This window comes from Ascidia mentula, chromosome 5, assembly GCF_947561715.1.
Source record: "Ascidia mentula chromosome 5, kaAscMent1.1, whole genome shotgun sequence".
NCBI classification, from domain to species: Eukaryota; Metazoa; Chordata; class Ascidiacea; order Phlebobranchia; family Ascidiidae; genus Ascidia; species Ascidia mentula.
Genome location: NC_138570.1, coordinates 6,006,090 through 6,032,853, shown reverse-complemented (window position 1 = coordinate 6,032,853; position 26,764 = coordinate 6,006,090). Strand labels below are relative to the sequence as shown.

The 26,764-nt window shown below is 37.1% G+C and overlaps 8 protein-coding genes across 8 annotated transcripts; 6 read left to right on the top strand and 2 right to left on the bottom strand.

The window, feature by feature from the left end:
* Window positions 1-77: 77 nt before the first annotated feature.
* On the bottom strand, window positions 78-7,516 carry LOC145901992 (uncharacterized). The gene is made up of 11 exons (XM_082989826.1): window positions 7,191-7,516; window positions 6,775-7,084; window positions 6,632-6,706; window positions 5,749-6,392; window positions 5,515-5,583; window positions 4,772-4,820; window positions 4,326-4,499; window positions 3,869-3,913; window positions 2,588-2,705; window positions 2,429-2,505; window positions 78-2,010 (listed from the first exon to the last, which is right to left on the bottom strand). Exons 1-11 carry the CDS (start codon window positions 7,355-7,357, stop codon window positions 1,369-1,371), a joined length of 2,370 nt encoding a protein of 789 aa, XP_082845952.1. The 5' UTR covers window positions 7,358-7,516; the 3' UTR covers window positions 78-1,368.
* A 1,776-nt stretch (window positions 7,517-9,292) lies between these two features.
* On the top strand, window positions 9,293-11,911 carry LOC145902781 (uncharacterized). Its single transcript, XM_082990880.1, has 7 exons — window positions 9,293-9,544; window positions 9,614-9,758; window positions 9,818-9,924; window positions 9,980-10,219; window positions 10,942-11,044; window positions 11,345-11,407; window positions 11,907-11,911. Exons 1-7 carry the CDS (start codon window positions 9,293-9,295, stop codon window positions 11,909-11,911), a joined length of 915 nt encoding a protein of 304 aa, XP_082847006.1.
* Window positions 11,912-12,510: 599 nt separating this feature from the next.
* On the top strand, window positions 12,511-13,665 carry LOC145902780 (uncharacterized). The gene is made up of 5 exons (XM_082990879.1): window positions 12,511-12,762; window positions 12,831-12,975; window positions 13,045-13,151; window positions 13,217-13,456; window positions 13,657-13,665. Exons 1-5 carry the CDS (start codon window positions 12,511-12,513, stop codon window positions 13,663-13,665), a joined length of 753 nt encoding a protein of 250 aa, XP_082847005.1.
* Window positions 13,666-14,352: 687 nt separating this feature from the next.
* Window positions 14,353-15,499, top strand: LOC145902779 (uncharacterized). The gene is made up of 4 exons (XM_082990878.1): window positions 14,353-14,604; window positions 14,822-14,966; window positions 15,026-15,132; window positions 15,191-15,499. Exons 1-4 carry the CDS (start codon window positions 14,353-14,355, stop codon window positions 15,497-15,499), a joined length of 813 nt encoding a protein of 270 aa, XP_082847004.1.
* A 641-nt stretch (window positions 15,500-16,140) lies between these two features.
* LOC145902777 (uncharacterized) lies at window positions 16,141-17,800 on the top strand. The gene is made up of 4 exons (XM_082990877.1): window positions 16,141-16,407; window positions 16,810-16,954; window positions 17,007-17,113; window positions 17,576-17,800. Exons 1-4 carry the CDS (start codon window positions 16,156-16,158, stop codon window positions 17,798-17,800), a joined length of 729 nt encoding a protein of 242 aa, XP_082847003.1. The 5' UTR covers window positions 16,141-16,155.
* Window positions 17,801-20,193: 2,393 nt separating this feature from the next.
* LOC145902776 (uncharacterized) lies at window positions 20,194-21,927 on the top strand. Its single transcript, XM_082990876.1, has 4 exons — window positions 20,194-20,445; window positions 20,851-20,995; window positions 21,048-21,154; window positions 21,619-21,927. The coding sequence occupies exons 1-4, from the start codon at window positions 20,194-20,196 to the stop codon at window positions 21,925-21,927; spliced, it is 813 nt and encodes a 270-aa protein (XP_082847002.1).
* An 848-nt stretch (window positions 21,928-22,775) lies between these two features.
* LOC145902775 (uncharacterized) lies at window positions 22,776-23,746 on the top strand. The gene is made up of 4 exons (XM_082990875.1): window positions 22,776-23,027; window positions 23,090-23,231; window positions 23,287-23,387; window positions 23,480-23,746. Exons 1-4 carry the CDS (start codon window positions 22,776-22,778, stop codon window positions 23,744-23,746), a joined length of 762 nt encoding a protein of 253 aa, XP_082847001.1.
* Window positions 23,747-24,126: 380 nt separating this feature from the next.
* LOC145902704 (bridging integrator 3-like) lies at window positions 24,127-26,464 on the bottom strand. The gene is made up of 7 exons (XM_082990784.1): window positions 26,391-26,464; window positions 26,207-26,327; window positions 26,024-26,110; window positions 25,738-25,924; window positions 25,365-25,547; window positions 25,027-25,161; window positions 24,127-24,890 (listed from the first exon to the last, which is right to left on the bottom strand). Exons 2-7 carry the CDS (start codon window positions 26,212-26,214, stop codon window positions 24,750-24,752), a joined length of 741 nt encoding a protein of 246 aa, XP_082846910.1. The 5' UTR covers window positions 26,215-26,327; window positions 26,391-26,464; the 3' UTR covers window positions 24,127-24,749.
* Between the last annotated feature and the right edge of the window lie 300 nt (window positions 26,465-26,764).

Here is a 26,764-nt window from a genome sequence, read left to right as displayed (position 1 = left end):
TGGAGTGGTGAGAATTGTCCATCGGGTCACTGGTCCGTGCCGAATGCAAAAGCAAAAAACACAACTTTACGCAATTTTTAAGTGTTTATATTGAAGAAACGACGACTCGTTCGACCCTTTCATTTTGTGGCGCATATACATTAATCCCACCGTTTGCGAAACACACGAGCATCCGTCTCTAATTGCAAACTACAATCCAGCAGAGAAAAATAACACATCAAACACGTCAACAAACGCGCATACAGTAGCAGCGATATGTTAAAACCCATCGCTTGTTTCTCTTCCCAGTTGTCGATGCGGCACTGTCGCATGAACAGGTCTTATAAGTGCAAGAGTAATCTAAAACGACACGGCCTGTGATAAGATGATGGTGCCATCATTGGAGTATTCGGATACATTGTCGGCATACTAATTCACATACAATTGTCGACATGCAAATTATCATACAAATGACATTTTTTGTTCATATTCGTTTAAAGGTAGTTAGTTCAGCGAGCGCAGATTGGGCTTAGTTGAAAAGGTGGCAGTTTCAAATTGGAATTACTTGTGTAAAAATGCAACTCCGTTTCCTTTTAAAATACTGCAACCACCCTAACTTGATTCAACACGAAATTGTATATCGTGTTTATGAATAGGTCCCAAACGGCCTTGATACGGGTACAGTTGCAACATGGACAAGCTGCAAAGGTGTGGCCTATATACGATAACGTATACAATATAGAGACCATACCACGTTAATTCCGTGGCGACGAAGCAATTTACGGTCATTGCGAAGCAAACATGTCATCGTAGACACAACAGTGATATTGAAATAAAGCAGAGCGAGCGGGTTACAATTACTATATGGAGCACACTCTGTATTTAAGGAGCAGCGGGGGTAGGAACAGAATATAGTACGTAGCTGTCGATGCGGTGCCAAAACAGGTTATGATTTCATTGTATATAGGGCTACAAGGCAGCAGCGCAACTAACTACGCACGTGACACGGATGAACAAGAAAGCAAAAGAACCTTGTCACGAGTAACGGTAAAACACGTGGGACTTAACGGGCGCTGCTTTCGATCGGAAACGTGGACAAAAACTATCTTTTCCTCGCGTGTGTCTGTCCATTTTTGCCACCTTTGTCGACAATACGACGAAGGGTGAAGCGAATCAGCAAAATGTGCGTGCCATGTATGTGTGTGTGTATGTATGTATGCGGGTTGGCCATCACCGTTTCCCAGCACCAAGAGGTATATCAACAACAAATGAACTTTTCGCAAATCTTCATGTTCGTCGCCACCGACGTTTTGTCACTTAGTAATCGCATTGGTTGGGCATGACACCAAGCGTAATACACAGAACGGCGATTTCTCACGCCGACGTGGGCTACGACTGCGGCGCCCTTGCCTCGGACGTTTTCCCGCTGGACGACACAACGTTTTGTTGAACGAATGTAGATTGAGTTGGTGCGGGGCTTGCAACGTGCGTCGGAGTGGCCGCCTGAAATGTCTGTTGCTGATTTGAAGGCGGCGTAGGGTTCGTGGGACTAGTCACAGGCAACATGCCCCCCGCGACAGATTGCTGTCTTGGCATTACAAGCGCTGCAGGTTGGCCTACCGGCCTCTGAACGCCTGCTGGTGAGGGCGTGTGACCTTGGGCGTAAGTGTTGGGACCTTGGTACGTCGGTTGCGCGGATAGATTTGGCGTCACTTGAGTTGGTTGCTGTGATTGTTGGTGTGGTGCCGCTTGGTAAGCTGGTTGACTAGGTGCAACTTGACCTTGGGGGTAAACTTGTTGTTGTTGCTGCACGAAGGCTTGTAGCTTCTGCTGAGTTAACGGCGCTTGTTGATACAAGGCTTGTGGTTGTGGATATTGCGTTTGGACGGAAGTAACAGCACTGGAAGCAGGGGCAGCAAGATTTGATTGAATGGTTGTTTTCTGTGATATATGTTGGATAGTTTGGCCGAGAGCTGAATTCCCACCCTGAGCTGTTGGCTGCACACATCCTTGGTTTACAACACCAGGGTTCTAAATAAATTAAAACAACATTTTAGTTTTGCTATAGTTCAGACCTGTTCATCATCGTGGAAAATAATGTCCATTAGGTGTCATTGGTTCATGCAACAGACTTTGACGAAACATAACATTGCCCCACGTTTAAGGTGTAACGAAGGAATGACGATTTGTTTGCTTTTCATTTTATGACTTTCTCTAACAAACACTTATGGCACCATCTGGTTCCAATGAAAAAAAATTGTCTGTTTTGCCTTCGACCTCACAGTCATTGGTTTACATCAGGGTTTCTCGAACTGTGCCGTTAAACATACTCCTGTTCAATTTTCACCAATTAACAATAATTTATAAAAAAGTTTGGTATGTTGTGTAACACTTGAGGACATACGCACTTGTAGGTAATAACTGTAAAACTACTGTTAAATTTACTTACTACAAGCTTAGCCGGCAGCTGAACATTGCCTGTGCCACCTGTTGGTTGCTGAACATAACCATGGTGAATTGTTGCATCTGCAAATAATAGCATATAATATAATAGCTCTACACCAATCTCACAAACTCATTTAAAAATAAATAATAGGAATGTTCATACTTGGTATCACAGAGCCAGTGAGGGCGACTGGTTGTTGGGTAGGAGTCACTTGGGTTGGTGTCTGTGTTGGCTTTTCGACAGGCAATTGCATTGGCACATTGTAGCCTGGAATGTTTGGCTAAAAAAATTCAAAAAAGAGTCATTAGCTTGCAGGTAATAACTGTACAACAGCTGATAATCATGGACTACTATATAACAAAATCAGTTTCAGCATACATACAGTACCAAAGGACTTAATGGCCACTTAAAAGGACTAAACAGAGGAAACAAAATGCACAGTATCTGTGGGTGGTATTACGCTATAATTACACAATAATTTGAAGGTTTAAATGACCAATTGAGTTATTTCTAGGATTAAACTTTCAGTTTATTAATTTATATTGGACATGGTTGGACCAGCAAAAGTAAATATAGTGTCTTGTTGTGGAACATGGTTGAGTGATGGGGAGCCAAACAAACACACATTCAAGATTTGCTTAGCACACATAAATTGCCATTACAATGGAAATAGCAAACAGCTTGTGGAAGGAGTGTGTAAAGGTAAAAGAAGAAATGTAGCTAAAGTCTGGGTCACCAACATTGAATGTTTTTATAAATTCTCAAAAAATGGGATTTTCTCAAAAAAACATCTCAGATAACGCAAAGAATCACTGGTGAAAGTCCTCTGTACTGAAAATTGTGTCGACAATTGGTTCACTAATTGTGAAGACGCTATAGCAAGGGGTTGGCAACCTTTCAAATGCTGCTTGCCAGTTTACAAAATGTTAATGACTATGTGTGCCAACATTTCCATTATAATAAATTGAACAAAAACAGTCATAGTTTGAACTACATTAAACAGTATTGGAATTTAACTCATAAATATCTTCAAAAGCCATGAATAATCACATCACATGACATCAGTTGCTTACTCCTGCACCCAAGCTTGTATTTTTTATTATCACGTCTTACGTCAATCTTGATACTTTGGAACCGTCAAACAAACTATTTAGTTCAAAAAAATTGATACTTTGGAACCGTCAAACAAACTATTTAGTTGCCATAGTATAGTTTGCACAGAAATAATTGCAACATCGGGACATTAATATTTTATATATACTACTTGTAAGGGTTGTGCCTGAAAGTGTAATGCACATTCACCTTTATAAGAATAACTACTCAAAAATGTCATTGAAGGCTTTTACTGCAACCAAACTGTGTGTCTGTTATTTTAACATAAAGACAAACTTAATGGAAAGGTTAGATTACATGAAAATATGCATTCTTATACATATAGCTCACCTGAATTGGTTGGTGTGTAGTGGATTTTTGTGGCTGGGCAATAACCTGGACAAAACGATAAGACATATCTGTCATGAACTCTATCTCAGGAAAGTGTGGTTTGAAAGTCACGGCATTCATGGATTATTTATAATATGCATAGTACTAATAACTTTTCAGGTTCAAAACTAGTTTCACATTTCTCAGGCGATTTAATGTTTAGCTACAGTGGGAAAAAACTAAATCAATTCACAGTTGGTAGTGGTTACTGCTGTATTTCTCTTTGGCAACAAAAAATACAGAAAATTTTATGCACATTTTATTAACATGATTCAACTTTGAATTTAATGGGCTGCTGTTATGGTTTCTTTGATACAAATTCAAATCATAAAAAATGTATATGCTTGATTCCTATGCATCAATAGAAACCCTAACTACAAGCCATACACATCCATGTTACTGCCAACAGAATGTTTACCTGTTTTGTCATTGCTTGCTGAACAGCAGTCCACTGATCCGATGTTAAAAAACCCTTCAACAAATCATTTTCCTTTTTCATTTTAAAGTTGTCATCTTGAAGCTCCACGATTTTTTCCTTTAGAACATCTACTTCGTCACGAACAGCCAACATGAGGTGCTTTTTTACCAAGTCCTGTAGCAAAAATACCTTTACCCTTTGGCAGTTTTGAAAACTTAAGGCAAATCTGCCAAGAGTGTCGTGTTCAATGCAGAAGTCATTATGAATAACTGAAAGGAATACAAAATTATTTACAACAATGACAATCCTGGCCTGGGTCAGCTTAAAGATCGGCTGAAAAGAGTTGACCAAACATAATCCCCACATGCAAGGGTCAAATAAACAAAGTCTACAAGGCGAATCATGTGAAAGTGCTGAACAAATGTCAACACATGATTGTGACGCACCATAGCAGCTTCAATTTTGTTGTCGATACGGCCACTTCTTGTTGAAGTACTGCAAAACATCAACACTTTTATAGAAAAACTGCCATAGTAACCCATATGTTTACTTGTGTCTAAATATAAAAGTATTTGTAAAAGTTACTACTCGGACTTTTTAACACATCTTTTTTCAAGCATTATTACAGAATCAATCTTTACACTGTGTCCATTTTCAAATACATTTCACGAATATAGTGATAATCAATGAATTCAGTAGAGGTTTAACATGTTTTTCCCCTGAAAAAAGATACATGTATATATGCAAAATATCAAAATGTGTTACTGTTATCTTATTTGGAGACTGTTCTATTTATTCTAAGGGTAACAAACAAATCAATGTGTAGTGTACCCCGAAAATCCCAAAGCAGGTAAGAAATTTTGAAAAAGAATAAAAGCAGAAAATAAAGGACAGAAAAAGTACTACAGGTACTCACAGTAGATGGCGAAGAGAGAATTCAGTCATAGGGGAGAAAACACATCCATATAAAATACTACAGATATGAAAGGTAAAAAGAGACAATGGAAATTGTTATTCAACATATCACACACATGAATAGCGAAACACGAAACACAACTGTATAGAAGCTTAGCATTCTTATGTCTATTTTGTACAGTTTTTCTCAGACGTCATAACAAACACTTGATAATTTTTAGCATTATTACTGAAGTTAATTAGGTTTTATAAGGAAGCAATTTAAAAAACGTACTCATCATCTTCTGAAGCACCCATGTTGGTCACATATTTGATTGCACTTTTGATTACATCTCCTTCCGTCCTAAACAAATTGTCAACTATCATCAGCAGTCACAGCGTTATTTTCTTATATATATATAAATGGATAAAATAATTAAAAATTTTTACATATTTGGTAAACAACAAATACAAATATGGCAGTAGATAATGCTTGACAGCAAATACCAAACAGAAAAAATGCTAATACCTTTCTTCCAAACTTTTTTCTTCGGCATTCTCAGTAACTGGCTTGACAATAGCAGGCATTTGAATCCTACGACTCTCAAGGTCATAATTAACTGATGATGTACTGGCAGAATGTTGGACAGAACTGGGAACACCAGCGATATGGTGTGAGTCCCGGTAAACAGAAGAGTTGCTGTCAGAATGTTGCAAGCTAAATGAACTTGCACTAGATGGAACAGATGTAGCAGAGGTTGACAATGGCAAAATGTTATTAGGATGTGATGACTGTTCATGATAGTTTAACCGAGTGTCACTGGCTGACTGAACCACGAAGGAAAGATTTGGAGACTGAGAGTCAAAGTAGTCAAAGCATGTCCATCTGCCACGCTCGCGTTTCACAGGCAAAAAACTTTCACGTTTTACCACTTTGTAAACTCGGGAGGCACCACCTTTAGCAAGTGCAGTGCCAGGGGCAGGTGCAGCCTTACTGGCAGTGGAGGTGGTGCCTGTTTCTGTTGTGTGGCATGTTTGGTTTGGCCCAGTAACCACCTTTGTTGGTGCTTTGGGTTGCGCAGATTGGGAGGAACTTTGAGGTAGTGTTGTTACATTTTTATCTCCCAATGCAGGATCACTTACTTCCACCACAGGAGAGGTCACAGGTGATTTCTATAAAGCAAACACACAATAGTTTAGAAAAACTGCTTTTACTACTGACACTTGTGTGGAATGCAGCCTGCCACAAACATTTTATCCAACTAGAATATAATCTGGGCCTTCTGACTATACATAACGTTTTTTTATTTAAACAAGCAAATTTAGAGAAACTAAAATGTTTTTGACTTTTCACGTTTGTAGAACTATTTAGTAAAATACAGATATAAATTCACCCCTCTTTATAAACTTACCATAACTTCCTGTTTCTGTTCAATGTCCTTAGTAGTATCAACTTTTCCACTTTGAATGTGATTCACCATTACTGTCTGTAAGACCCGTGTTAACTTATGAAAAGCAAGGCTTCAATAAATAAACCTTTTTAAGTTACACTTACTTGGACTGGCTTCCCTGCAGGCTTTGATAACCCATCCAAAGAGCTGGTTGCCATAGCAGTTGTGGTTGATAGTGATTGCATTCCATCCTGCACAGTTGTATTTAACGTATCTTCTGAAGCTGAACTTTCCTGGTCATGATCTATGTCTGTGGTACGCGAGTACGACATATCAGAGTATGAAGTGTGAGATTCATCTAATTCATCTGCACTTTCCTCCCCATCAGCAGGATCTTTTACACTTGTTATCTGGAAACCTTTTTTCTTCGGTGGCTGGTGTCCTCCGGGGACTTGTTGCTGATTGCATTGAAGCCTGTGATAAACAAGTCAACCATCTGATTACATTAACAAGTACCCTTTAAATTACATTTTAATAAATTTAGGCTGGGGTAGTTTTTACAAGCATTCGTTAGGCTTACCCTGGTGCAGAATCGACATGTTCTTGATTTGAGATGAGTATTTCACCAGTAGTAAGAATTAGATCCTTAAAGTGAACTGTTGTTGTGTTTACTTCAGCAGTGCCCTGTGATGGATGTAATGTTTGGTTTCCATTTTCTGTCGCTTGCTCCTTTTTTAATGGTTCCATTTGGTAGTATGGTTTTTTTATTGTTTGCTGAATTTACAATCCATGGGAAATGAATTGATTATCAACAAAGCAAGTGGCTTCGCAGTCCATTTTCACATTCAGTTTGTAACTGAATAACATCAGCCACATGCATAGAGAAGATAGTTATGCCATTATATTTTCCCTGAAAATATTTTGTGAAAAAAAGTTTGTATCATTGTTACTTTTTGTCGGTATAACACTAAATAATTTTGACACATTAGAAATAAATAACTATTATATACAATATACATGTATAAAACATTAGATAACCCGCACAAACAACATTTATTTTAAAAAGTGTGTAAATTGAAAACTGTCCATTGGACTTAAACCGCACTGTAACATTCTGACCTTTTCTTTAAATGTATTATTGCAGATTATATTACTACAGCACCAACAAAACATCTTTAAGATAAGACACCTTATTGATATATTTTCCACTTTTGTTATTACACTGTGAAATTATTGTTTGGTCAAACTAAGAGAGTGACTAACACAATGTCAGTGAGTACAATAAACCTAACAAAATACACTTTGCAAACCAAAAAATAATAATAGCTTCTTGCTAAGACCTACTTAACGACAACAACAGAGTATATTTAACATTTCTGTGCGTTTCGCTTTCAAGCAACAAAACCAAATTAACCAAACCCTTCTCCCCAGATCTGATGTTTGGCCTGTGTATGTCATCCACATTCAGTCAACCTTACTATTCCGGGGTCAAAGGTAAATTTTCATCAAATTTCTCAATCACTGATGCATAAACTGCCCATTTGGGGCATTTTTGCAGAATAAACGAAAAAACAATGGGAAAGGCTTTTATCACGACCACAAAATCCATATTTTTGGCAAGATCAACATGATTTATTTTTTTTACTGAACAGGTTTTTTGTACAGAACAATGAAAATCGTCGCTTATGACGTAACACTAACTTGGGCGGGAATAAAGCTCGTAACTTTACATAAGATAGTTTTTTGTTTTGGGCGTTGGTTATTGTCCTTCCATTTAACTATCAAATTTTACATGTGCAATATCGAATAAACTTTGTACCAGTAACACTTCTTGACATGGTTTTGACTTCCCGGATGTGGCGTTTAAGCGCGCGTGTTATGGCATTGCATTGCGGTAGCCGAAAGTTTTGCTGCAAATTAATTAATTTTTACGGTTTCAAGACGTACAGAAATTTTAAAATGCCTGTTAACACTTATAAACTATTATCCAGGGTACATTGGCCTTTTTTCCCCAAAGTGGTGTCACTCATTTTTTAAACCATACCGAACTCTTTGACAGTTTACCCTCGGGTGCCACCATAGTAGAGTATAAAAAAAATCTCTGCAGTCGCGGTTGTTTTTACCATAGAGTATGATCACACACACCAATCGGATAAAATGGCAATTTGTGACGAAAGACGAATGCGGGATTTTAAAAGATCCTTTTTGAAATAAGTTTGGTGTTGAATGGCGGTGTGGTATTATCAAAGCTTTTTAATATTTTTAGACAATAACTTACTTGAAAGAAAACTAAAATAAAATTAAATAAACACTTTTCTGTTTTTGAATTGTTTTTGGTAACACAGGAAGTGTCGATTAATTTGTAAAATCGACAATACTGCTATAGGTCCACTTAAAATATTTCAACAAATTGCTTGGGACATGTTATTTCAATTTCTGGACACAGGAGCCTAAAACACGTTTTAAAAGTTTTTAAACCAAGTAGGCCTACCTCGTCATTCGCAAACAGGTTGCATTTGGACGTGCGTGCAGCATTCGAAAACTTAGATTTTATCAATGGTTAATAATTTACAAGTCTGCAAATTTGTGTTTGCCATAACCTAACTGTAGGCTATCAGCAGTTGAAGGCGGATATATCATTAAAGGCGAAACATATAGGTTAGAACTATAAACAGTTCCGAAATGAAAGTTATACTTGCCGGTTATTCTAAGACGGGCACAAAAACGATGTGTCAAGCGTTTCAAATGCTTGGTTACAACACATATGATGCTTTGGAGCACGGGTATTATCATTACAAGGATTGGATAAAAATTATCACAAAAGGTTCAACAGTTGAAGATTTTCAACGTATGTATGAAGGGGTGGACGCCGTTACAGACTTGCCTTGTTACATGTTCTGGGAACAAATTCATGAAGCATTTCCTGATGCGAAGGTAAAAAGGTATACGGTTAAATTGTTTTACAAATGCCGTTAAACTTTGAAATGTGCGTTCCCTTTGCAGATTGTTTTAACTGTTCGCGATGAAGACAAATGGTACAAAAGCTTAGTGGATCAATTTGATTACATTAATTCAAGTTATAAGTATTGGTTTCTTGGTCTCATTTCACCGAGTGCATGGATACGACGAAACTACAACCACCACATAAGTACTTTACAGACGCTTTTGCGTTTTTTTTTTACCGCTAACATTTGCTGCTATTTGAAGCGAAACTGATCGGCGAAGTGTCGAGGTTTCCCAGTAACAAGAAGACTTTGTTTAGTGAAACACTGCTGAAAAACATGTACAAACAACATAACGCATACGTTCAACAGGTAAACTTGGTTTTCTAAAACAAGTCTTATATACCTGCCCAATTTGCCACGATAGAAAGCACCCAAGGACAAGTTGCTTGTGTACGAGGTTTCGCAGGGTTGGGGGCCATTGTGTGAATTCCTTGGTGAAAAAATACCCGATCAGTCTTTTCCACACAAGAACAAAGGTGGCGTGCTGCTGGATGAAATGATGAAAGAGAGCAAGATCATGAAAATATATATGCGGCAAATTATGATATCTGGAAGTGTAATGTCGCTACTTTTGTTTTATGTCGGTTACAAAGTCTACCACAAGGTTAATTTTCATCGTCTATTTCAGGTTGCTTATCATAACCTCACAATGGTAAAAGATTTTCTCAAGTTCGCTTAGTTATAGAAAAGTAAATTTTAATGTCATTGTGAAGAAATCATGATATTTAGTTTCCTGGCAATCACGTTTACAACAATTTTAGAACAAAATTGATTACAAATTATGTAATTTATTACTTCATGTAGATCGACTGAAGCGCAAAAGGATTTCTAATGTACTGAAATATGTTTTTGATCTATTATTTGTTACATGCACATTGGCCTATTAATGCCATGTTCATGGCGAAATACAAACGACCTTTTCCGAATAAGTGGTCGTTATTTTGATTTAAGTCCATCAAAGAAACTCTTTAACAGCAAAAGCAAAACTGAAGTGTTCAAACATGGAAAAAATGTTTGGAACAAATTGCATCACTTGTCCAGCAAAGTTCCAGATAACTCAAAACCAAATACTTTATCTTTCACAAACATGTTGTACATACCTGCAGCATTCAGAACTTGTTGGATTTATCAATGATTAATCATTAACCAGCCGAAAGAGTACTGGTCGTTAAGGTGGTGTTAGCCTTTACACTACAGTACGCTAGTGATTTGAAGGCAGATATTACGTATAATACAAAAGGTTTAATACCAAACAGTTTCAAGATGAAAGTTATACTCGCCGGTTATTCGAAAACGGGCACTAAAACTATGTGTCAAGCATTCCAGATCCTTGGTTACAACACATATGACGTTATGGAGCACGGTTATTATCATCGCAAGGAATGGGTAAAAATTGTAACAAAAGGGTCAACAGTTGAAGATTTTCAACGTATGTATGAAGGTGTTGATGCCGTCACGGATGCACCTTGTTTCCATTTTTGGGAACAATTACATGAAGCATTTCCAGATGCAAAGGTCGGTCATGACGATAAAGCTATTATGCGATTCAAAATTCAAGCAAAACAATTTATAGAAAGCGTGTGTGCATAATGCAATAGAAATGAAGCCACTACTTTAACTTTAATGGGATGTTCCACGTAAATACATGTCAGTATTTGCCGTTATTACACAGCATGCTGTTTGGTCTGATTGTGTTTTAGAATTAAATTCTTTTTTTTCCTGTACGCAGATTTGATGTTTGACCTGTGTATGTCATCCACATTCAGTCAACCTTACTATTCCGGGGTCAAAGGTAAATTTTCATCAAATTTCGCAATCACTGATGCATAAACTGCCCATTTGGGGCATACTTGCAGAAAAAACGAAAAAAACAATGGGAAAGGCTTTTATCACGACCACAAAATCCATATTTTTGGCAAGATCAACATGGTTTATTTTTTTTACTGAACAGGTTTTTTGTACAGAATAATGAAAATCGTCGCTTATGACGTAACACTAACTTGGGCGGGAATAAAGCTCGCAACTTCACATAAAATAGTTTTTTGTTTTGGGCGTTGGTTATGTTGTCCTACCATTAAACTATTAAATTCGCATGTGCGATATCGAATAAACTTTGTACCAGTAACACTTCTTGACATGGTTTTGACTTCCCGGATGTGGCGTTTAAGCGCGCGAGTTATGGCATTGCATTGCGGTAGCCGAAAGTTTTGCTGCAAATTAATTAATTTTTACGATTTCAAGGCGGACAGAAATTTTAACATGCCTGTTAACACCTTTAAACTATTATCCAGGGTAAATAGACATGTTTTTTTTTCCCAAAGTGGTGTCACTCATTTTTTTACCATACCGAACTCTTTGACAATTTACCCTCGGGTGCCACCATGTAGAGTATAAAAAAATCGCCGCAGTCGCGTTTTTTTTGCAATAGAGTAATGATCATACGCACCAATCGGATAAAATGGCGGAAATTTGTGATGAAAAACAAATGCGGGATTTTAAAAGATCCCTTTTTGAAATAAGTTTGGTGTTAAATGACTGTGTGGCATTTCAGCTGTTCAATTACTTTTTGAGGAGTCGATTAATTTGTAAAATCAACAATACTGCTATAGATCCACTCAAAATATTTCGGACAAATTGCTTGGGACTTGTTATCTTATTTACCTTAACACAGTAGCCTAAAACACGTTTTGAAAGTCTCTAAACCAAGTACTTCGTCATTCACAACGTTGTATTTGGACGTGTCTGCTGCATTCGAAAACTTAGATTTTATTAATGGTTAATAATTTACAAGTCTGCAAATTTGTGTTTGCCATAACCTAACTGTAGGCTACAGCAGTTGAAGGCGGATATATCATTAAAGGCGAAACTTATAGGTTAGAACTAAACAGTTCCGAAATGAAAGTTATACTTGCCGGTTATTCTAAGACGGGCACAAAAACGATGTGTCAAGCGTTTCAAATGCTTGGTTACAACACATATGATGCTTTGGAGCACGGGTATTATCATTACAAGGATTGGATAAAAATTATCACAAAAGGTTCAACAGTTGAAGATTTTCAACGTATGTATGAAGGGGTGGACGCCGTTACAGACTTGCCTTGTTACATGTTCTGGGAACAAATTCATGAAGCATTTCCTGATGCGAATGTAAAAGTTATATGGTTAAATTGTTTTACAAATGCCGTTAAACTTTGAAATGTGCGTTCCCTTTGCAGATTGTTTTAACTATTCGCGATGAAGACAAATGGTACAAAAGCTTAGTGGATCAATTTGATTACATTAATTCAAGTTATAAGTATTGGTTTCTTGGTCTCATTTCACCGAGTACATGGATACGACGAAACTACACCCACCACATAAGTATAACAGTTTCAACTTTATAGAGGTTTTTGCGGGGTTTTTACCGCTAATATTTGCTGCTATTTGAAGCGAAACTGATCGGCGAAGTGTCGAGGTTTCCCAGTTACAAGACAACTTTGTTTGGTGAAACACTGCTGAAAAATATGTACAGGCAACATAATGCATACGTTCAACAGGTAAACTTGCTTTTCTAAATAAAAGTCTCATAAATATAGGCCTATCTGCACAATTTGCCCGACAGAAAGCACCCAAGGACAAGTTGCTTGTGTACGAGGTTTCGCAGGGTTGGGGGCCATTGTGTGATTTCCTTGGTGAAAAAATACCCGATCAGTCTTTTCCACACAAGAACAAAGGTGGCGTGGTTCTGGATGAAATGATGAAAGAGAGCAAGATCATGAAAATATATATGCGGCAAATTATGATTTCTGGAAGTGTAATGTCGATACTTTTGTTCTATGTCGGTTACAAAGTCTATCACAAGGTCAATTTTCACCGCCTTTTTCAGGTTGGCCATCATCACCTTACAATGTTGAAAGATTTTCTTATGTTGTCATAGTTATGAAACAATATTTTTTAATGCCATTGTGAAGAAAGCATGAAATTTAGTTTCCTGACTATTATGTTTACAACAATTTTAGAACAAAATTGATTACAGTTTATGTAATTTATTACTTAATGCAGAATGACTGAAGCGCATAAGCCTTTGTACTGTATTGAAATATTCTTCGAATCTTTTTTTGTTACATGCACCTTCAATGCAATGTGTCGTGGCGAAATACAAATGATATTTTCCGAATAAAAATGGTCGTTATTTTGACAAAAAGAGACAAATTTTGCGATGTAGATAGGTGCCAATAATTTGTCATACTGATCCAAAAATGGATCACATTGGGCATTATACCATTTTGCATCGAAACAAACACATTCCTAAATACTGAAAAAAACGTCGCATTTTGCTGACTTATTAATAGGACTCTGCGCCAAGTTTTCCGGCAAGACAATCATGCACTGCTGGTTCTTATACATACTATAAAACCCTGCGTCGACAAGCGGAGTGAGCATGTGTCCACTTGTAAAAAAATCTTGGCGCAAAAGCAAGATTGAAGTGGCCAAACATGGCAAAAATGTTTGGGACAAATTTCATCACTTGTCCAGCAAAGTTCCAGATAACTCAAAACCAAATACTTTATCTTTCACAAACATGTTGTACATACCTGCAGCATTCAGAACTTGTTGGATTTATCAATGATTAATCATTAACCAGCCGAAAGAGTACTGGTCGTGAAGGTGGTGTTAGCCTTTGCACTACAGTACGTTAGTGATTTGAAGGCAGATATTACGTATAATACAAAAGGTTTAATACCAACAGGCTTCAAGATGAAAGTTATACTCGCCGGTTATTCGAAAACCGGCACTAAAACTATGTGTCAAGCATTCCAGATCCTTGGTTACAACACATATGACGTTATGGAGCACGGTTATTATCATCGCAAGGAATGGGTAAAAATTGTAACGAAAGGTTCAACAGTTGAAGATTTTCAACGTATGTATGAAGGTGTTGATGCCGTCACGGATACACCTTGTTTCCATTTTTGGGAACAAATATATGAAGCGTTTCCAGATGCAAAGGTCGGTCATGATGACAAAGCTATTGCGCGATTTAAAATTCAAGCAAAACAATTTATAGAAAGCCTGTGTGCATCAATGCAATAGAAATGAAGCCACTACTTTAACTTTAATGGGATGTTCCACGTAAATACATGTCAGTATTTGCCGTTATTAGACAGCACGCTGTTTGGTCTGATTGTGTTTCAGAATTAAATTCTTCGAATTTTCCTGTACGCAGATCATTTTAACTGTCCGTGATGAAGACAAATGGTACCAGAGCTTAGTGGGTCAATTTGACAATCTTAATTCAAGTTACAAGTATTGGTTTCTTGGCCTGATATCACCAATTTGGTGGATACGACGAAACTATGGCTACCATATAAGTACGTGCACAAAGCACAGCAATCGTTTAACCACTAATTACCTTTTTTGTAATTTAAAGTGAAATTGACATGCGACGTGTCAAGGTACCCAAGCAACAAGGCAACTTTGTTTGGTGAAACAATAATGAAAAACAAGTACAGACAACATAATGCATACGTCCAACAGGTAAACTCACCCTTTATCGTCTTCTGCCAATAAGCATTTGCACAATCCACTTTTGCAGAGAGCACCCAAGGACAAATTGCTTGTGTACGAGGTTTCGCAGGGCTGGGGGCCACTGTGTGAATTTCTCGGAGAAAAAATACCCGATCAGTGTTTTCCACACAAGAACAAAGGTGCTGCTGTGATGGATGAATTAATGAAGGAAAACAAAGTTATGAAAATATATGCCCGACACGCTATGATTTCCGGAAGTGTCTTTACAGTGTTGCTAATTTTCTTTGGTTACAAAGTGTATCGCAACGTTAATTTTATTCGCACCTTTAACTTCGGTTACCATCGCTTGATAAATAGGTTGAACGATTTTTTATGAGACATTTGTAAAACGTGACCTAAAAATCAATACAGCAAAAGACCCCGGGAAAGAGCATTATTATCATCACAAAGGATTCAGTGAAAATTGTCACAAAATGATTGCAGATTTACAACGCATGTATACTTGGGGTACGTCAGACTTACCTTGTTACGTGTTTTGGGAACAAATTCGTAAACCATTTTCTGATGCAAAGGTAAAAAGGTGTAAAGTAAGTTTGTGCTTAAATGCATAAAACGTTCCGAATGCGCGCTTTCTATAGTTTTCCGTTTTCATTGCGCTTTCATATACGTGGGGATAAGCACGATTGTTTTTTCGATTTTTTGGTACAAATGGTTCGCATTTTTCTCCGTTTCCGATATTTCGGCATATATAATCTGAATCATTGCCAATACCGGATAAAAGTTGCTCCTAATCCGGATTTGGATGAATTTTTCCATTTCCATTCGGCATTCGTACACCAAACCATGTTTCAAATATATATCATTTAGCAGCACTTAACTTCCATAGGTCTGAAACCTTGCAGATTAATTATTAACTCGGTACCATCGCTTTGACTGTCGTGCAGCATAAAATACGTTATTGACACTGTGATAAGGTTTAAAAGGACGAAGTTAGCAAGATAATTTTCTGTAAAAGCAAAGCAAATTATAAAGATGAAAGTTATACTGGCCGGGTACTCCAAAACTGGAACAAAAACTATGTGCAACGCATTTCAGTTGCTTGGTTACAACACTTACGACAGTTTAGAGCACGGGTATTACCATTACAAGGAATGGGTAAAGATAATAACACAAGGTTCAACAGTTGAAGATTTTCAACGTATGTATGAAGGGATTGATGCCGTCACGGATGCACCTTGTTTTGTGTTTTGGGAACAAATACATGAAGCATTTCCTGATGCAAAGGTTTGTGGTAAATTGCATACGTTTGTGGTAAAAGTCAATTCAAATATGGAAGCGTATAGCAAACATGATCAGTAAGCTGCAGAGACATGTACTGTTTTGACTAATAAGGTCTCTTCATTGCAACTGGTGACTGTGGCTCACACTATGCCCAACAACTGTTTAAAACCAAATTGTCGGCTTGGGTGTCGCCCAAATCATATGCACAGTGACTCGCCTCTCGTGGTTAGTGCCTTGTAATTGGTACCCAAAGACGTTGACTGCATAGTACCACAAAATTAAAAAAACATTTTTGTCTATTTTGTTTACCAGCTATTGTCCAGAGCCTCATCACCAGCTTGATGTGACCTTGTCGATTGAAACAGTGTGCACTAACTGGAACTAATCGATTCAAATTTGTTGCAGATAATTTTAACTTTACGGGATGAAGACAAATGGTACAGAAGTCTGGTTAAGCAGTTTGATGATCTCAACTCTAGTTATATGATTTGGCTGTTTAACATCGTCTGTCCCACTTGGTGGATTCGACGAAGCTATGATCACCACACACGTAGGTGGTTTTGTCTTTGTAAATATTTCGAACAAATACAGAGTATTTTCAGTGAAAATATTCGGCGACATGGCCCGATTTCCGAACAACAAGATTACTCTGTTGGGTGAAACGCTGCTTAAACAAAACTACAGACAGCACAACGTGTACGTGCAACAGGTAATCCACAACTAATCAATTATGTAGCAGTATGTATTCAACCTTTGACCCTCGATAACTTTGTCAGTTTACGAGCCAGTGGCATGATTGTTTAAATGGGTTTAAATCATAGGCAATGAAACAATTACTTGGCTCCGAGATTTGTAACGGTACGCATTGCACGAGTATTCGGACAAGGCTTTTCAATCATCCAATTTCACCAGCAATTTATAACCTTACTTTGCTTCCAAAAAAACTGACCCCATTTCGAACTGTTTGCAAACAAGGACACTTGTTGGTATCGCATCAAAGTATCAAAAATATATAATGGTATTAAACTAAATTTTTAATATACTTATACAGAACTTAAAAAGCACTGGTACCGGATCGGTATCGCAGTACTTTTCATGAAAAATATCGGGCATCGAAATCGGATGAAAAATACCAGTTTCGTTCCCTAATTCATGTTATCAATCATTGCAGAAAGCACCCAAAGACAAATTGCTTGTGTACGAGGTCTCGCAAGGTTGGTCACCACTGTGTGAGTTTCTCGGAGAAGAAATTCCAAATCAGCCATTTCCACACAAGAACAAAAGTGGTCGTCTGGTTGAGGAAATGAGCCAAGAAAACGACGTCATGAAAACGTTGCTTCGCCACGGCATGATTTCTACTGGCGTTGCTGCAATGCTGCTGTGTTACGTTGGTTAAAAAGTGTACCGCAAAATTGATTTTCATCATGCGTTGCACGTGGCCTTTCGCCACATGACCATTTTTAAAACCTATATCGTTTAAGGATATCATACGCCCGGTTTGAATGTCAAAGTATTCTTAATTTCCAATCGCCTGTTTGGTTCGACAATAGTTTCAACATTATGTTTTTATGTAAGCTGCAGACAGATGGCCACTGTTTCGACCTAAAAGGTCTCATCATCTGTCTGCAGCATACACAATTCATATTATTGGCTCCACTTTGCTGTTTTATTTTTTTAATTCAAATTCATGTAAATAATGTCATACAAAATTTGTTGAAAGTATAATGAACTTTCTAGAAGTCTAACCAGACTAACATAAACCCAAGCAACGACAAATGCACTGCGAAATTCTATGTGACAATAAATTTTGTTGTGAAAGCAATTCAGAAACCATAATGCAGTATGGAATTTATATTTAAACTGCAGGTTGTTTCAATTTTTCTCGAAAACATAATAAAAGTTTGTCTTGTGGACGTTCGTTTTGAAAGCAAGTTATCTCGGGAGTACAATTTTACAGTCACCAAGTAGCCATATTGGCAATACTTCGCGCGGCGTATAATTACAACTTAGCGGGGAAAAGAAAGAGAGAAAACTTTATGGGTTTATTTTCCAATTTTTTGAAACAAATTTCTATAGCTTGATGTACGTTTAGTAGTCACGACCCATCGACATGAAAAGAATCATTGCATAAACCTACTGTAACCTTACCTAATGCTTGTCACGATCTTTGCATGCTGTTCGTTGTTGAAATATCAATGCGACGATGTGGAATGTGCTGGGGTTCAATTTTACTTTAAATTTGAAATCTTTTGGTTTCAAAAATTGTTTGGTCTGAACTTTGCGAGCTATAGCTATATATATTCATAAAGGCTTAAAAAGTAAAAAAGAGAATCAGGATGAAAGTAAATGTCTCATAAAAAATCGTTTAACCTATTTATCAAGCGATGGTAACCGAAGTTGAAGGTACGATTAATTTTAGCCGGATATATTTCCGGAAGTGTCTTTTCAGTGTTGCTAATTTTCTTTGGTTACAAAGTGTATCGCAACGTTAATTTTATTTGCACCTTCAACTTCGGTTACCATCGCTTGATAAATAGGTTAAACGATTTTTTATGAGACATTTGTAAAACGTGACCTAATAATCAATACAGCAAAAGACCCCGGGGAAGGAGCATTATTATCATCACAAAGGATTCAGTGAAAATTGTCACAAAATGATTGCAGATTTACAACGCATGTATACTTGGGGTACGTCAGACTTACCTTGTTACGTGTTTTGGGAACAAATTCGTAAACCATTTTCTGATGCAAAGGTAAAACGGTGTAAAGTAAGTTTGTGCTTAAATGCATAAAACGTTCCGAATGCGCGCTTTCAATAGTTTTCCGTTTTCATTGCGCTTGTAAATAACTCTAAGGGTCTCAGAGATATTTAACAGTGTCTCGATGGCCTGAGCGGTTATTGAGTCTCTTTGATGGTTAAACCTGCTTCTGCCCCGTTCTATAAAGCACCCAGAACCAAGATCTCTTCCCGAATAATTGTATTCATTTCTGTTATCTTCTTCATTACGACGGTACATTACAGCTTTCAATACAACGTTGTTAGGATGCCAGCAAATAGAATGGCAGCAAGTAGAATAAATTAGAATGGATTAGAATGGATTAGAATCAGAATGAATTTACCGGTCTAACCTGGGCTTTTTAACGCTCTCCATTATGAGAGCTGATTGGTCAATAATGTCACGTGATATCATGAGGCGCTTGAAGTAATATAATACAAGAACATAGGTGTGATGTGACATAAGCATAGGAGGACATTTTATGTGGTAAACAGGATGTTGAATGAATCACTTTACTCGAGAATATTCGATGGCTCAATCATTTGGGTCACATTGTGGGATTATGCAGTACATGTGCAAAGCTGCGCGCAAAACATTACGCAATACAAGCACTGGTTTCTGTGACGTATGCTACACGCTTTCATATACGTGGGGATAAGCATTGTTTTTTCGATTTTTTGGTACAAATGGTTCGCATTTTTCTCCGTTTCCGATATTTCGGCATATATATGATCTGTATTATTGCCAATACCGGATAAAAGTTGCTCCTAATCCGGATTTGGATGAATTTTTTCATTTCCATTCGGCATTCGTACACCAAACCATGTTTCAGATATATATCATTTAGCAGCACTTAACTTCCATAGGTCTGAAATCCTGCAGATTAATTATTAACTTGGTACCATCGCTTTGACTGTCGTGCAGCATAAAATACGTCATTGACACTGTGATAAGGTTTAAAAGGACGAAGTTAGCAAGATTATTTTCTGTAAAAACAAAGCAAATTATAAAGATGAAAGTTATACTAGCCGGATACTCCAAAACCGGCACAAAAACTATGTGCAAGGCATTTCAGTTGCTTGGTTACAACACTTACGACAGTTTAGAGCACGGGTATTACCATTACAAGGAATGGGTAAAGATAATAACACAAGGTTCAACAGTTGAAGATTTTCAACGTATGTATGAAGGGATTGATGCCGTCACGGATGCACCATGTTTTGTGTTTTGGGAACAAATACATGAAGCATTTCCCGATGCAAAGGTTTGTGGTAAATTGCATACGTTTGTGGTAAAAGTCAATTCAAATATGGAAGCGTATAGCAAACATGATCAGTAAGCTGCAGAGAGTATATGTACTGTTTTGACTAATAAGGTCTCTTCATTGCAACTGGTGACTGTGGCTCACACTATGCCCAACAACTGTATAAAACCAAATAGTCGGCTTTGGTGTCGCCCAAATCATATGCACAGTGACTTGCCTCTCGTGGTTAGTGCCTTGTAATTGGTACCCAAAGACGTTGACTGCATAGTACTACAAAATGAAAAAAACATTTTTGTCTGTCTTGTTTACCAGCTATTGTCCAGAGCCTCATCACCAGCTTGGTGTGACCTTGTCGATTGAAACAGTGTGCACTATCCGACACTAATCGATTCAAATTTGTTGCAGATAGTTTTAACTTTACGGGATGAAGACAAATGGTACAGAAGTCTGGTTAAGCAGTTTGATGATCTCAACTCTAGTTATATGATTTGGCTGTTTAACATCGTCTGTCCCACTTGGTGGATTCGACGCAACTACCATTACCACACACGTAGTTGGTTTTGTCTTTGTAAATATTTCGAACAAATACAGAGTATTTTCAGTGAAAATATTCGGCGACATGGCCCGATTTCCGAACAACAAGATTACTCTGTTGGGTGAAACGCTGCTTAAACAAAACTACAGACAGCACAACGTGTACGTGCAACAGGTAATCCACAACTAATCAATTATGTAGCAGTATGTATTCAACCTTTGACCCTCGATAACTTTGTCAGTTTACGAGCCAGTGGCATGATTGTTTAAATGGGTTTAAATCATAGGCAATGAAACAATTACTTGGCTCCGAGATTTGTAACGGTACGCATTGCACGAGTATTCGGACAAGGCTTTTCAATCATCCAATTTCACCAGCAATTTATAACCTTATACTTTGTTTCCAAAAAAATTGACCCCATTTCGAACTGTTTGCAAACAAGGACACTTGTTGGTATCGCATCAAAGTATCAAAAATATATAATGGTATTAAACTAAATTTTTAATATACTTGTACAGAACTTAAAAAGCATTGGTATCGGATCGGTATCGCAGTACTTTTCATGAAAAATATCGGGCATCGAAATCGGATGAAAAATACCAGTTTCGTTCCCTAATTTTTGTTATCAATCATTGCAGAAAGCACCCAAAGACAAATTGCTTGTGTACGAGGTTTCGCAAGGTTGGTCACCACTGTGTGAGTTTCTCGGAGAAGAAATTCCAAATCAGCCATTTCCACACAAGAACAAAAGTGGTCGTCTGGTTGAGGAAATGAGCCAAGAAAACGACGTCATGAAAACGTTGCTTCGCCACGGCATGATTTCTACTGGCGTTGCTGCAATGCTGCTGTGTTACGTTGGTTATAAAGTGTACCGCAAAATTGATTTTCATCATGCGTGGCACGTGGCCTTTCGCCACATGACCATTTTTAAAACCTATATCGTTTAAAGATATCATACGCCCGGTTTGAATGTCAAAGTATTCTTAATTTCCAATTGCCTGTGTGGTTCGACAATAGTTTCAACATTATTTTTTTATGTAAGTTGCAGACAGATGGCCACTGTTTCGACCTAAAAGGTCTCATCATCTGTCTGCAGCATACACAATTCATATTATTGGCTCCACTTTGCTGTTTTATTTTTTTAATTCAAATTCATGTAAATAATGTCATACAAAATTTGTTGAAAGTATAATGAACTTTCTAGAAGTCTAACCAGACTAACATAAAACCAAGCAACGACAAATGTACTGCGAAATTCTATGTGACAATAAATTTTGTTGTGAAAGCAATTCAGAAACCATAATGCAGTATGGAATTTATATTTAAACTGCAGGTTGTTTCAATTTTTCTCAAAAACATAATAAAAGTTTGTCTTGTGGACGTTCGTTTTGAAAACAAGTTATCTCGGGAGTACAATTTTACAGTCACCGAGTAGCCATATTGGCAATACTTCGCGCGGTGTATAATTACAAATTAGCGGGGAAAAGAAAGAGAGAAAACTTTATGGTTTTTTTTTCCAATTTTTTGAAACAAATTTCTATAGCTTGATGTACGTTTAGTAGTCACGACCCATCCACATGAAAAGACTCATTGCATAAACCTACTGTAACCTTACTTAATGCTTGTCACGATCTTTGCATGCTGTTCGTTGTTGAAATATCAATGCGACGATGTGGAATGTGCTGGGGTTCAATTTTACTTTAAATTTGAAATCTTTTGGTTTGAAAAATTGTTTGGTCTGAACTTTGCGAGCTATATATTCATAAAGGCTTAAAAAGTAAAAAAGAGAATCAGGATGAAAGTAATTTTAGCCGGATATTCGAAAACCGGCACAAAAACTATGTGCAAGGCATTTCAAATGCTTGGTTACAACACATACGACATTATGGAGCACGGGTATTATCATTACAAGGAATGGGTAAAGATAATAACACAAGTTTCAACAGTTGAAGATTTTCAACGTATGTATGAAGGTGTTGATGCCGTCACGGATGCACCTTGTTTTGTGTTTTGGGAACAAATACATGAAGCATTTCCTGATGCAAAGGTTTGCAGTAGAGGCCCAAAAGGTTTGTTGTAAATTTATGGAAAATAACTCATTGGTTGCAGATCATTTTAACTGTACGGGATGAAGACAAATGGTACAGAAGTCTGGTTAGGCAATTTGATGAACTCAACTCTAGTTACATGATGTGGCTTTTTAACGTCGTCTGTCCTACTTGGTGGTTTCGACGCAACTACCATTATCACACACCTAGGTGGTTTTATGTAAACAATATTTTCCTGTGTTGACAACGATTTAATTTTAGTAAAAGTGTTTGGGGATATGGGCCCTTTTCCGAGCAACAAGTTTACTCTGTTGGACGAAACGCTACTTAAGCAAAAGTACAGACAGCACAACGTGTATACGTGCAACAGGTATAGACGATAACATATTGGATTATGTCGGCCTAATTCAAAGAAACAAAACGACCAAAACAATGTACCTTTTATTTTCCAACATACCAGCAGACTCCAAAGGATAAATTGTTTGTGTACGAGGTTTCGCAAGGTTGGCCACCATTATGTCAGTTTCTTGGAGAAAATATTCCAAATCAGCCATTTCCTCACATGAACAAAGAGGACCGTCTTTTGGATGAATTGAGCCAAGAAAACGATACAATGAAAATCTTTATTAGACAAGGTCTGCTTTTAGTTGGCGTTTTTGCAGTATTGATGAGTTACGGTTTGTACAAATTATACCGAAGAGTTATTTGTTTATCTTGAACGGATCAGTTACAAGTACCCGATAAACCGGTATCTGTCGTCCGCCCTAGTTGCGAATGTCTGGTAAAACTTTGTAAACGTAAAGTTAAAGAACAAGCGTTTAACCGAAGTGCATTCCTCTAAATCTTAACGATGTTTTATAGTCTACTGCCCTATAAAGCTAAGTAAATACAGATTCAACTCAACACGTTTACAAGCAGTTCTCGGCAATTTTGTGCTTGTACGGCGGTACCGGAGGGTATGGGTAGATGATGATCTAAACCTGTGCTTAAATAATTCGATTCGCAGTAATTAACCGGTAGGATTTTTTTTCCAAAATACACGCCACATGTTTTGGCAAGAAACTATCGCGTATTATTTTCGATGTTTAAGCATGTAAAACAACAACATTTATTTGCAATGACGTACTCACCAACTTAAAAACCGTTACTGATAAAATTGTTACAGCTATAAATGTATACACGAGAATTGTGGACAGAAAATGCCACTTTGCTACACTGACGAAAAATTATTCCAAAAAAAAAAAAAACGTAATGATTACTGGTAGCTTGTACGTTACAAGTAAGAAATCTTTTTTAACAATTCACCAATTTATAGAGCAATATCATTAAATGCCGAAATGCTTTGCATAGTAGAAGGTGCGCACGAAAAATACAACGAAAGCCTAAGGCACAAAACTTATCATCCAAATTCTTTGAATTTTTTTGCTGTTGCATAGACCTGCCAAATATGCAAAGCGAAGCACAAATTTGTTCAATTGGTCAAAAATACTGCAGATGAAAATGAGCACTTGTGCTAAAACTAAATACACCATTGAAGGACAATAAAGCAAATTCTAAAACATAACAATTGCCTGTGAAATAGAACAAGCAAATTACAGACAGCAAATCATATTCAATTGCAACAGCTGCAAGCATTAAGTATGCAGTGAAATAAAATAAAAGCACAAAAAACACTATATGAATGTGATTATAATAGTAAAAATATAATAAGCTTGAGACTATTAATCATCAGTTGTTATAGATAGTTTTCGTATCTCCTCTAATACATCTCTCACATTTAAGTCAGCCTGGCGCCCTGTGTCCATCTTCATATCGTTCAAACAGGTTTGAAATGTTTGCATTGTTTGTCTACGCAACCAGGACTATAACAAGAAAAAAATGACAATTTGTTGCACACAGAACTACTGCAATACATATTCCCATGCATAGTTTTCTTATATTTGATATCATCAACAATGTATGACAATATACAATTAATTTAACTAAATGTTAACTTACTTCCGACTCCACTGAAGCTTGTAAAGATGGGTTAAAATACTCAAGTCGTGCATCATAAAACTGAGGTATATCTTTCATAAGTAAAGAGTTTTTCTGCTCAAAATCGTCCCTCACAGGCTGCAATTCACGTTTTACCTGAAGGAAAACAATTGTTTGCTGCTAGAATAACTTTAAAGTTGTTGATTTATTTTGTATGATGAACAGAAAACACATTTAAAACCAAAACATTCCGTTCGGTAATTCTCAGCCATGGCACTAAACCTCAATTAACATTCTTGTAGTTCTCATTAACCACCTTTGAAACCAACAAAAAAGCTAAAGAAACATTGCATAGTTACTTGAGCAGTTTTAACAGAGTTTGCAGCAGTCTGTTCTTTTTCCTGGTATTTATCCAGTTTGGCTTGTACTTTGCTATATTCCTGCAAAGATTTGTCGCGAATTTTCAACTGTGTGCTATAGTACGGAAAGATGCTGTTGTATTGTTTTGAGGCTTCAGTCCAGCACAGGTGGGTGAGAGCACTCTGAAAAAATACAACAAGTAGAAGTGGATTCAAAACAAAGTTGTTAATGTAGATTTACAGTTTATCTACCAGTTTGTTGCATCATACTACAGTTTATGTTACGACATATATTTTATTTTGTAAAACACAAATAAGACATTATACAGCAGTACTAATATATGAAAAATTGTTGGTCAGGGACAATCCTCACCCTTTCTTGAACCAGTTGCTTTTGCTTGGTTGTGGCAACCTTGAGTGCCTCAAGTTGAGGAGTTGCTTGAGTGCCAAGAGTTTGTGTCAGGTCTTGGCCAAGTTTAGCGCTGGCTTTTCCAAATGCCTCATTGGCAGTGGTAGCCTTTTTGCTGTCCTTGTACAGCTTTTTACTTGCTTCCTCCAAACTGTGTTTCAATCACACAAATAATTAAAAGCCCATGACTGCAGAACGTGCAAACTTGTAGTGTAGTGTTACCATTTGCAACAACAAAAATTAAACTTACTGCTGCATTTTGGTACATTCTCGTTCATAATCTCTTTCTTCTGCTTTTGTAATAACACTTCTCTTGTTCTGACGACTAAATATGTTCCTATAAGAATGAAAAAGATAATATATACCACAATTTGTGACTGCCCAAATAATACTTTAGCAATACATGCCAAATAAAAAGAAAACAACAACTTACCAGCTCATTTTGAGTCAAAAATTCGTCCTAAAACACAGCTATATTTGCAAATTATTTATCCGTGACTCACAATCACGCTGTGTTTGTGTGCACAAACCTACATCCTTAGCGCTGTGAAATACTGAGGAAATGAACGTACATGTTAACAGTTTGTTGATGTAGACATCCTTGTGAATGATCGTACCAAATTTCAGGTTTATGTGTATTCTTTCCCTCTTCTGCTACATAAGGGCAAAAAGCATGTAAATTTCGACGCCCGACTTTGCGGTTCTGTTTGTTTTGCACGTAGTTACAGTGACCTTCGACCCTATCTAAGTGCACGAAAGCAAGACGAACCGCGGTTGCCCCTATTGAATTTTGATATGACCATCTGCTAAAATTAGAAACAAGCACTGCTACGATGCTCAGGCAATAAGAATTTCTCTTGTCAAATGTTGAAACTATAAATATTATTATCCCTTTGTTATTAAATTTGTTGGAGAAATTACACAAAATAAAATGAAAATAAATTGAAGGTTTTTTTATCAAATAAGATAATTGCTGTAACATCATTTAATG

Bases quoted from the DNA above. Each gene is read 5' to 3' on its own strand.
- LOC145901992 (XM_082989826.1), bottom strand. From the start codon at position 7,357: ATGGAACCATTAAAAAAGGAGCAAGCGACAGAAAATGGAAACCAAACA. The intron at 4,500-4,771 runs GTGCGTCACAAT...TTTTTGCTACAG, and splicing joins ACAAAATTGAAGCTGCTATG to GACTTGGTAAAAAAGCACCT. The intron at 2,011-2,428 runs GTAAGTAAATTT...TAATTTATTTAG, and splicing joins AGCTGCCGGCTAAGCTTGTA to AACCCTGGTGTTGTAAACCA.
- LOC145902781 (XM_082990880.1), top strand. From the start codon at position 9,293: ATGAAAGTTATACTTGCCGGTTATTCTAAGACGGGCACAAAAACGATG. The intron at 9,545-9,613 runs GTAAAAAGGTAT...TTCCCTTTGCAG, and splicing joins AAGCATTTCCTGATGCGAAG to ATTGTTTTAACTGTTCGCGA. The intron at 9,925-9,979 runs GTAAACTTGGTT...TTGCCACGATAG, and splicing joins ATAACGCATACGTTCAACAG to AAAGCACCCAAGGACAAGTT.
- LOC145902780 (XM_082990879.1), top strand. From the start codon at position 12,511: ATGAAAGTTATACTTGCCGGTTATTCTAAGACGGGCACAAAAACGATG. The intron at 12,763-12,830 runs GTAAAAGTTATA...TTCCCTTTGCAG, and splicing joins AAGCATTTCCTGATGCGAAT to ATTGTTTTAACTATTCGCGA. The intron at 12,976-13,044 runs GTATAACAGTTT...TGCTATTTGAAG, and splicing joins AAACTACACCCACCACATAA to CGAAACTGATCGGCGAAGTG.
- LOC145902779 (XM_082990878.1), top strand. From the start codon at position 14,353: ATGAAAGTTATACTCGCCGGTTATTCGAAAACCGGCACTAAAACTATG. The intron at 14,605-14,821 runs GTCGGTCATGAT...TCCTGTACGCAG, and splicing joins AAGCGTTTCCAGATGCAAAG to ATCATTTTAACTGTCCGTGA. The intron at 14,967-15,025 runs GTACGTGCACAA...TGTAATTTAAAG, and splicing joins AAACTATGGCTACCATATAA to TGAAATTGACATGCGACGTG.
- LOC145902777 (XM_082990877.1), top strand. From the start codon at position 16,156: ATGAAAGTTATACTGGCCGGGTACTCCAAAACTGGAACAAAAACTATG. The intron at 16,408-16,809 runs GTTTGTGGTAAA...AATTTGTTGCAG, and splicing joins AAGCATTTCCTGATGCAAAG to ATAATTTTAACTTTACGGGA. The intron at 17,114-17,575 runs GTAATCCACAAC...CAATCATTGCAG, and splicing joins ACAACGTGTACGTGCAACAG to AAAGCACCCAAAGACAAATT.
- LOC145902776 (XM_082990876.1), top strand. From the start codon at position 20,194: ATGAAAGTTATACTAGCCGGATACTCCAAAACCGGCACAAAAACTATG. The intron at 20,996-21,047 runs GTAGTTGGTTTT...GAGTATTTTCAG, and splicing joins CAACTACCATTACCACACAC to TGAAAATATTCGGCGACATG. The intron at 21,155-21,618 runs GTAATCCACAAC...CAATCATTGCAG, and splicing joins ACAACGTGTACGTGCAACAG to AAAGCACCCAAAGACAAATT.
- LOC145902775 (XM_082990875.1), top strand. From the start codon at position 22,776: ATGAAAGTAATTTTAGCCGGATATTCGAAAACCGGCACAAAAACTATG. The intron at 23,028-23,089 runs GTTTGCAGTAGA...CATTGGTTGCAG, and splicing joins AAGCATTTCCTGATGCAAAG to ATCATTTTAACTGTACGGGA. The intron at 23,232-23,286 runs CACCTAGGTGGT...ACGATTTAATTT, and splicing joins ACGCAACTACCATTATCACA to TAGTAAAAGTGTTTGGGGAT.
- LOC145902704 (XM_082990784.1), bottom strand. The intron at 25,925-26,023 runs GTAAGTTTAATT...ATTGAAACACAG, and splicing joins GAATGTACCAAAATGCAGCA to TTTGGAGGAAGCAAGTAAAA. The intron at 25,548-25,737 runs GTGAGGATTGTC...GTATTTTTTCAG, and splicing joins AGCAACTGGTTCAAGAAAGG to AGTGCTCTCACCCACCTGTG.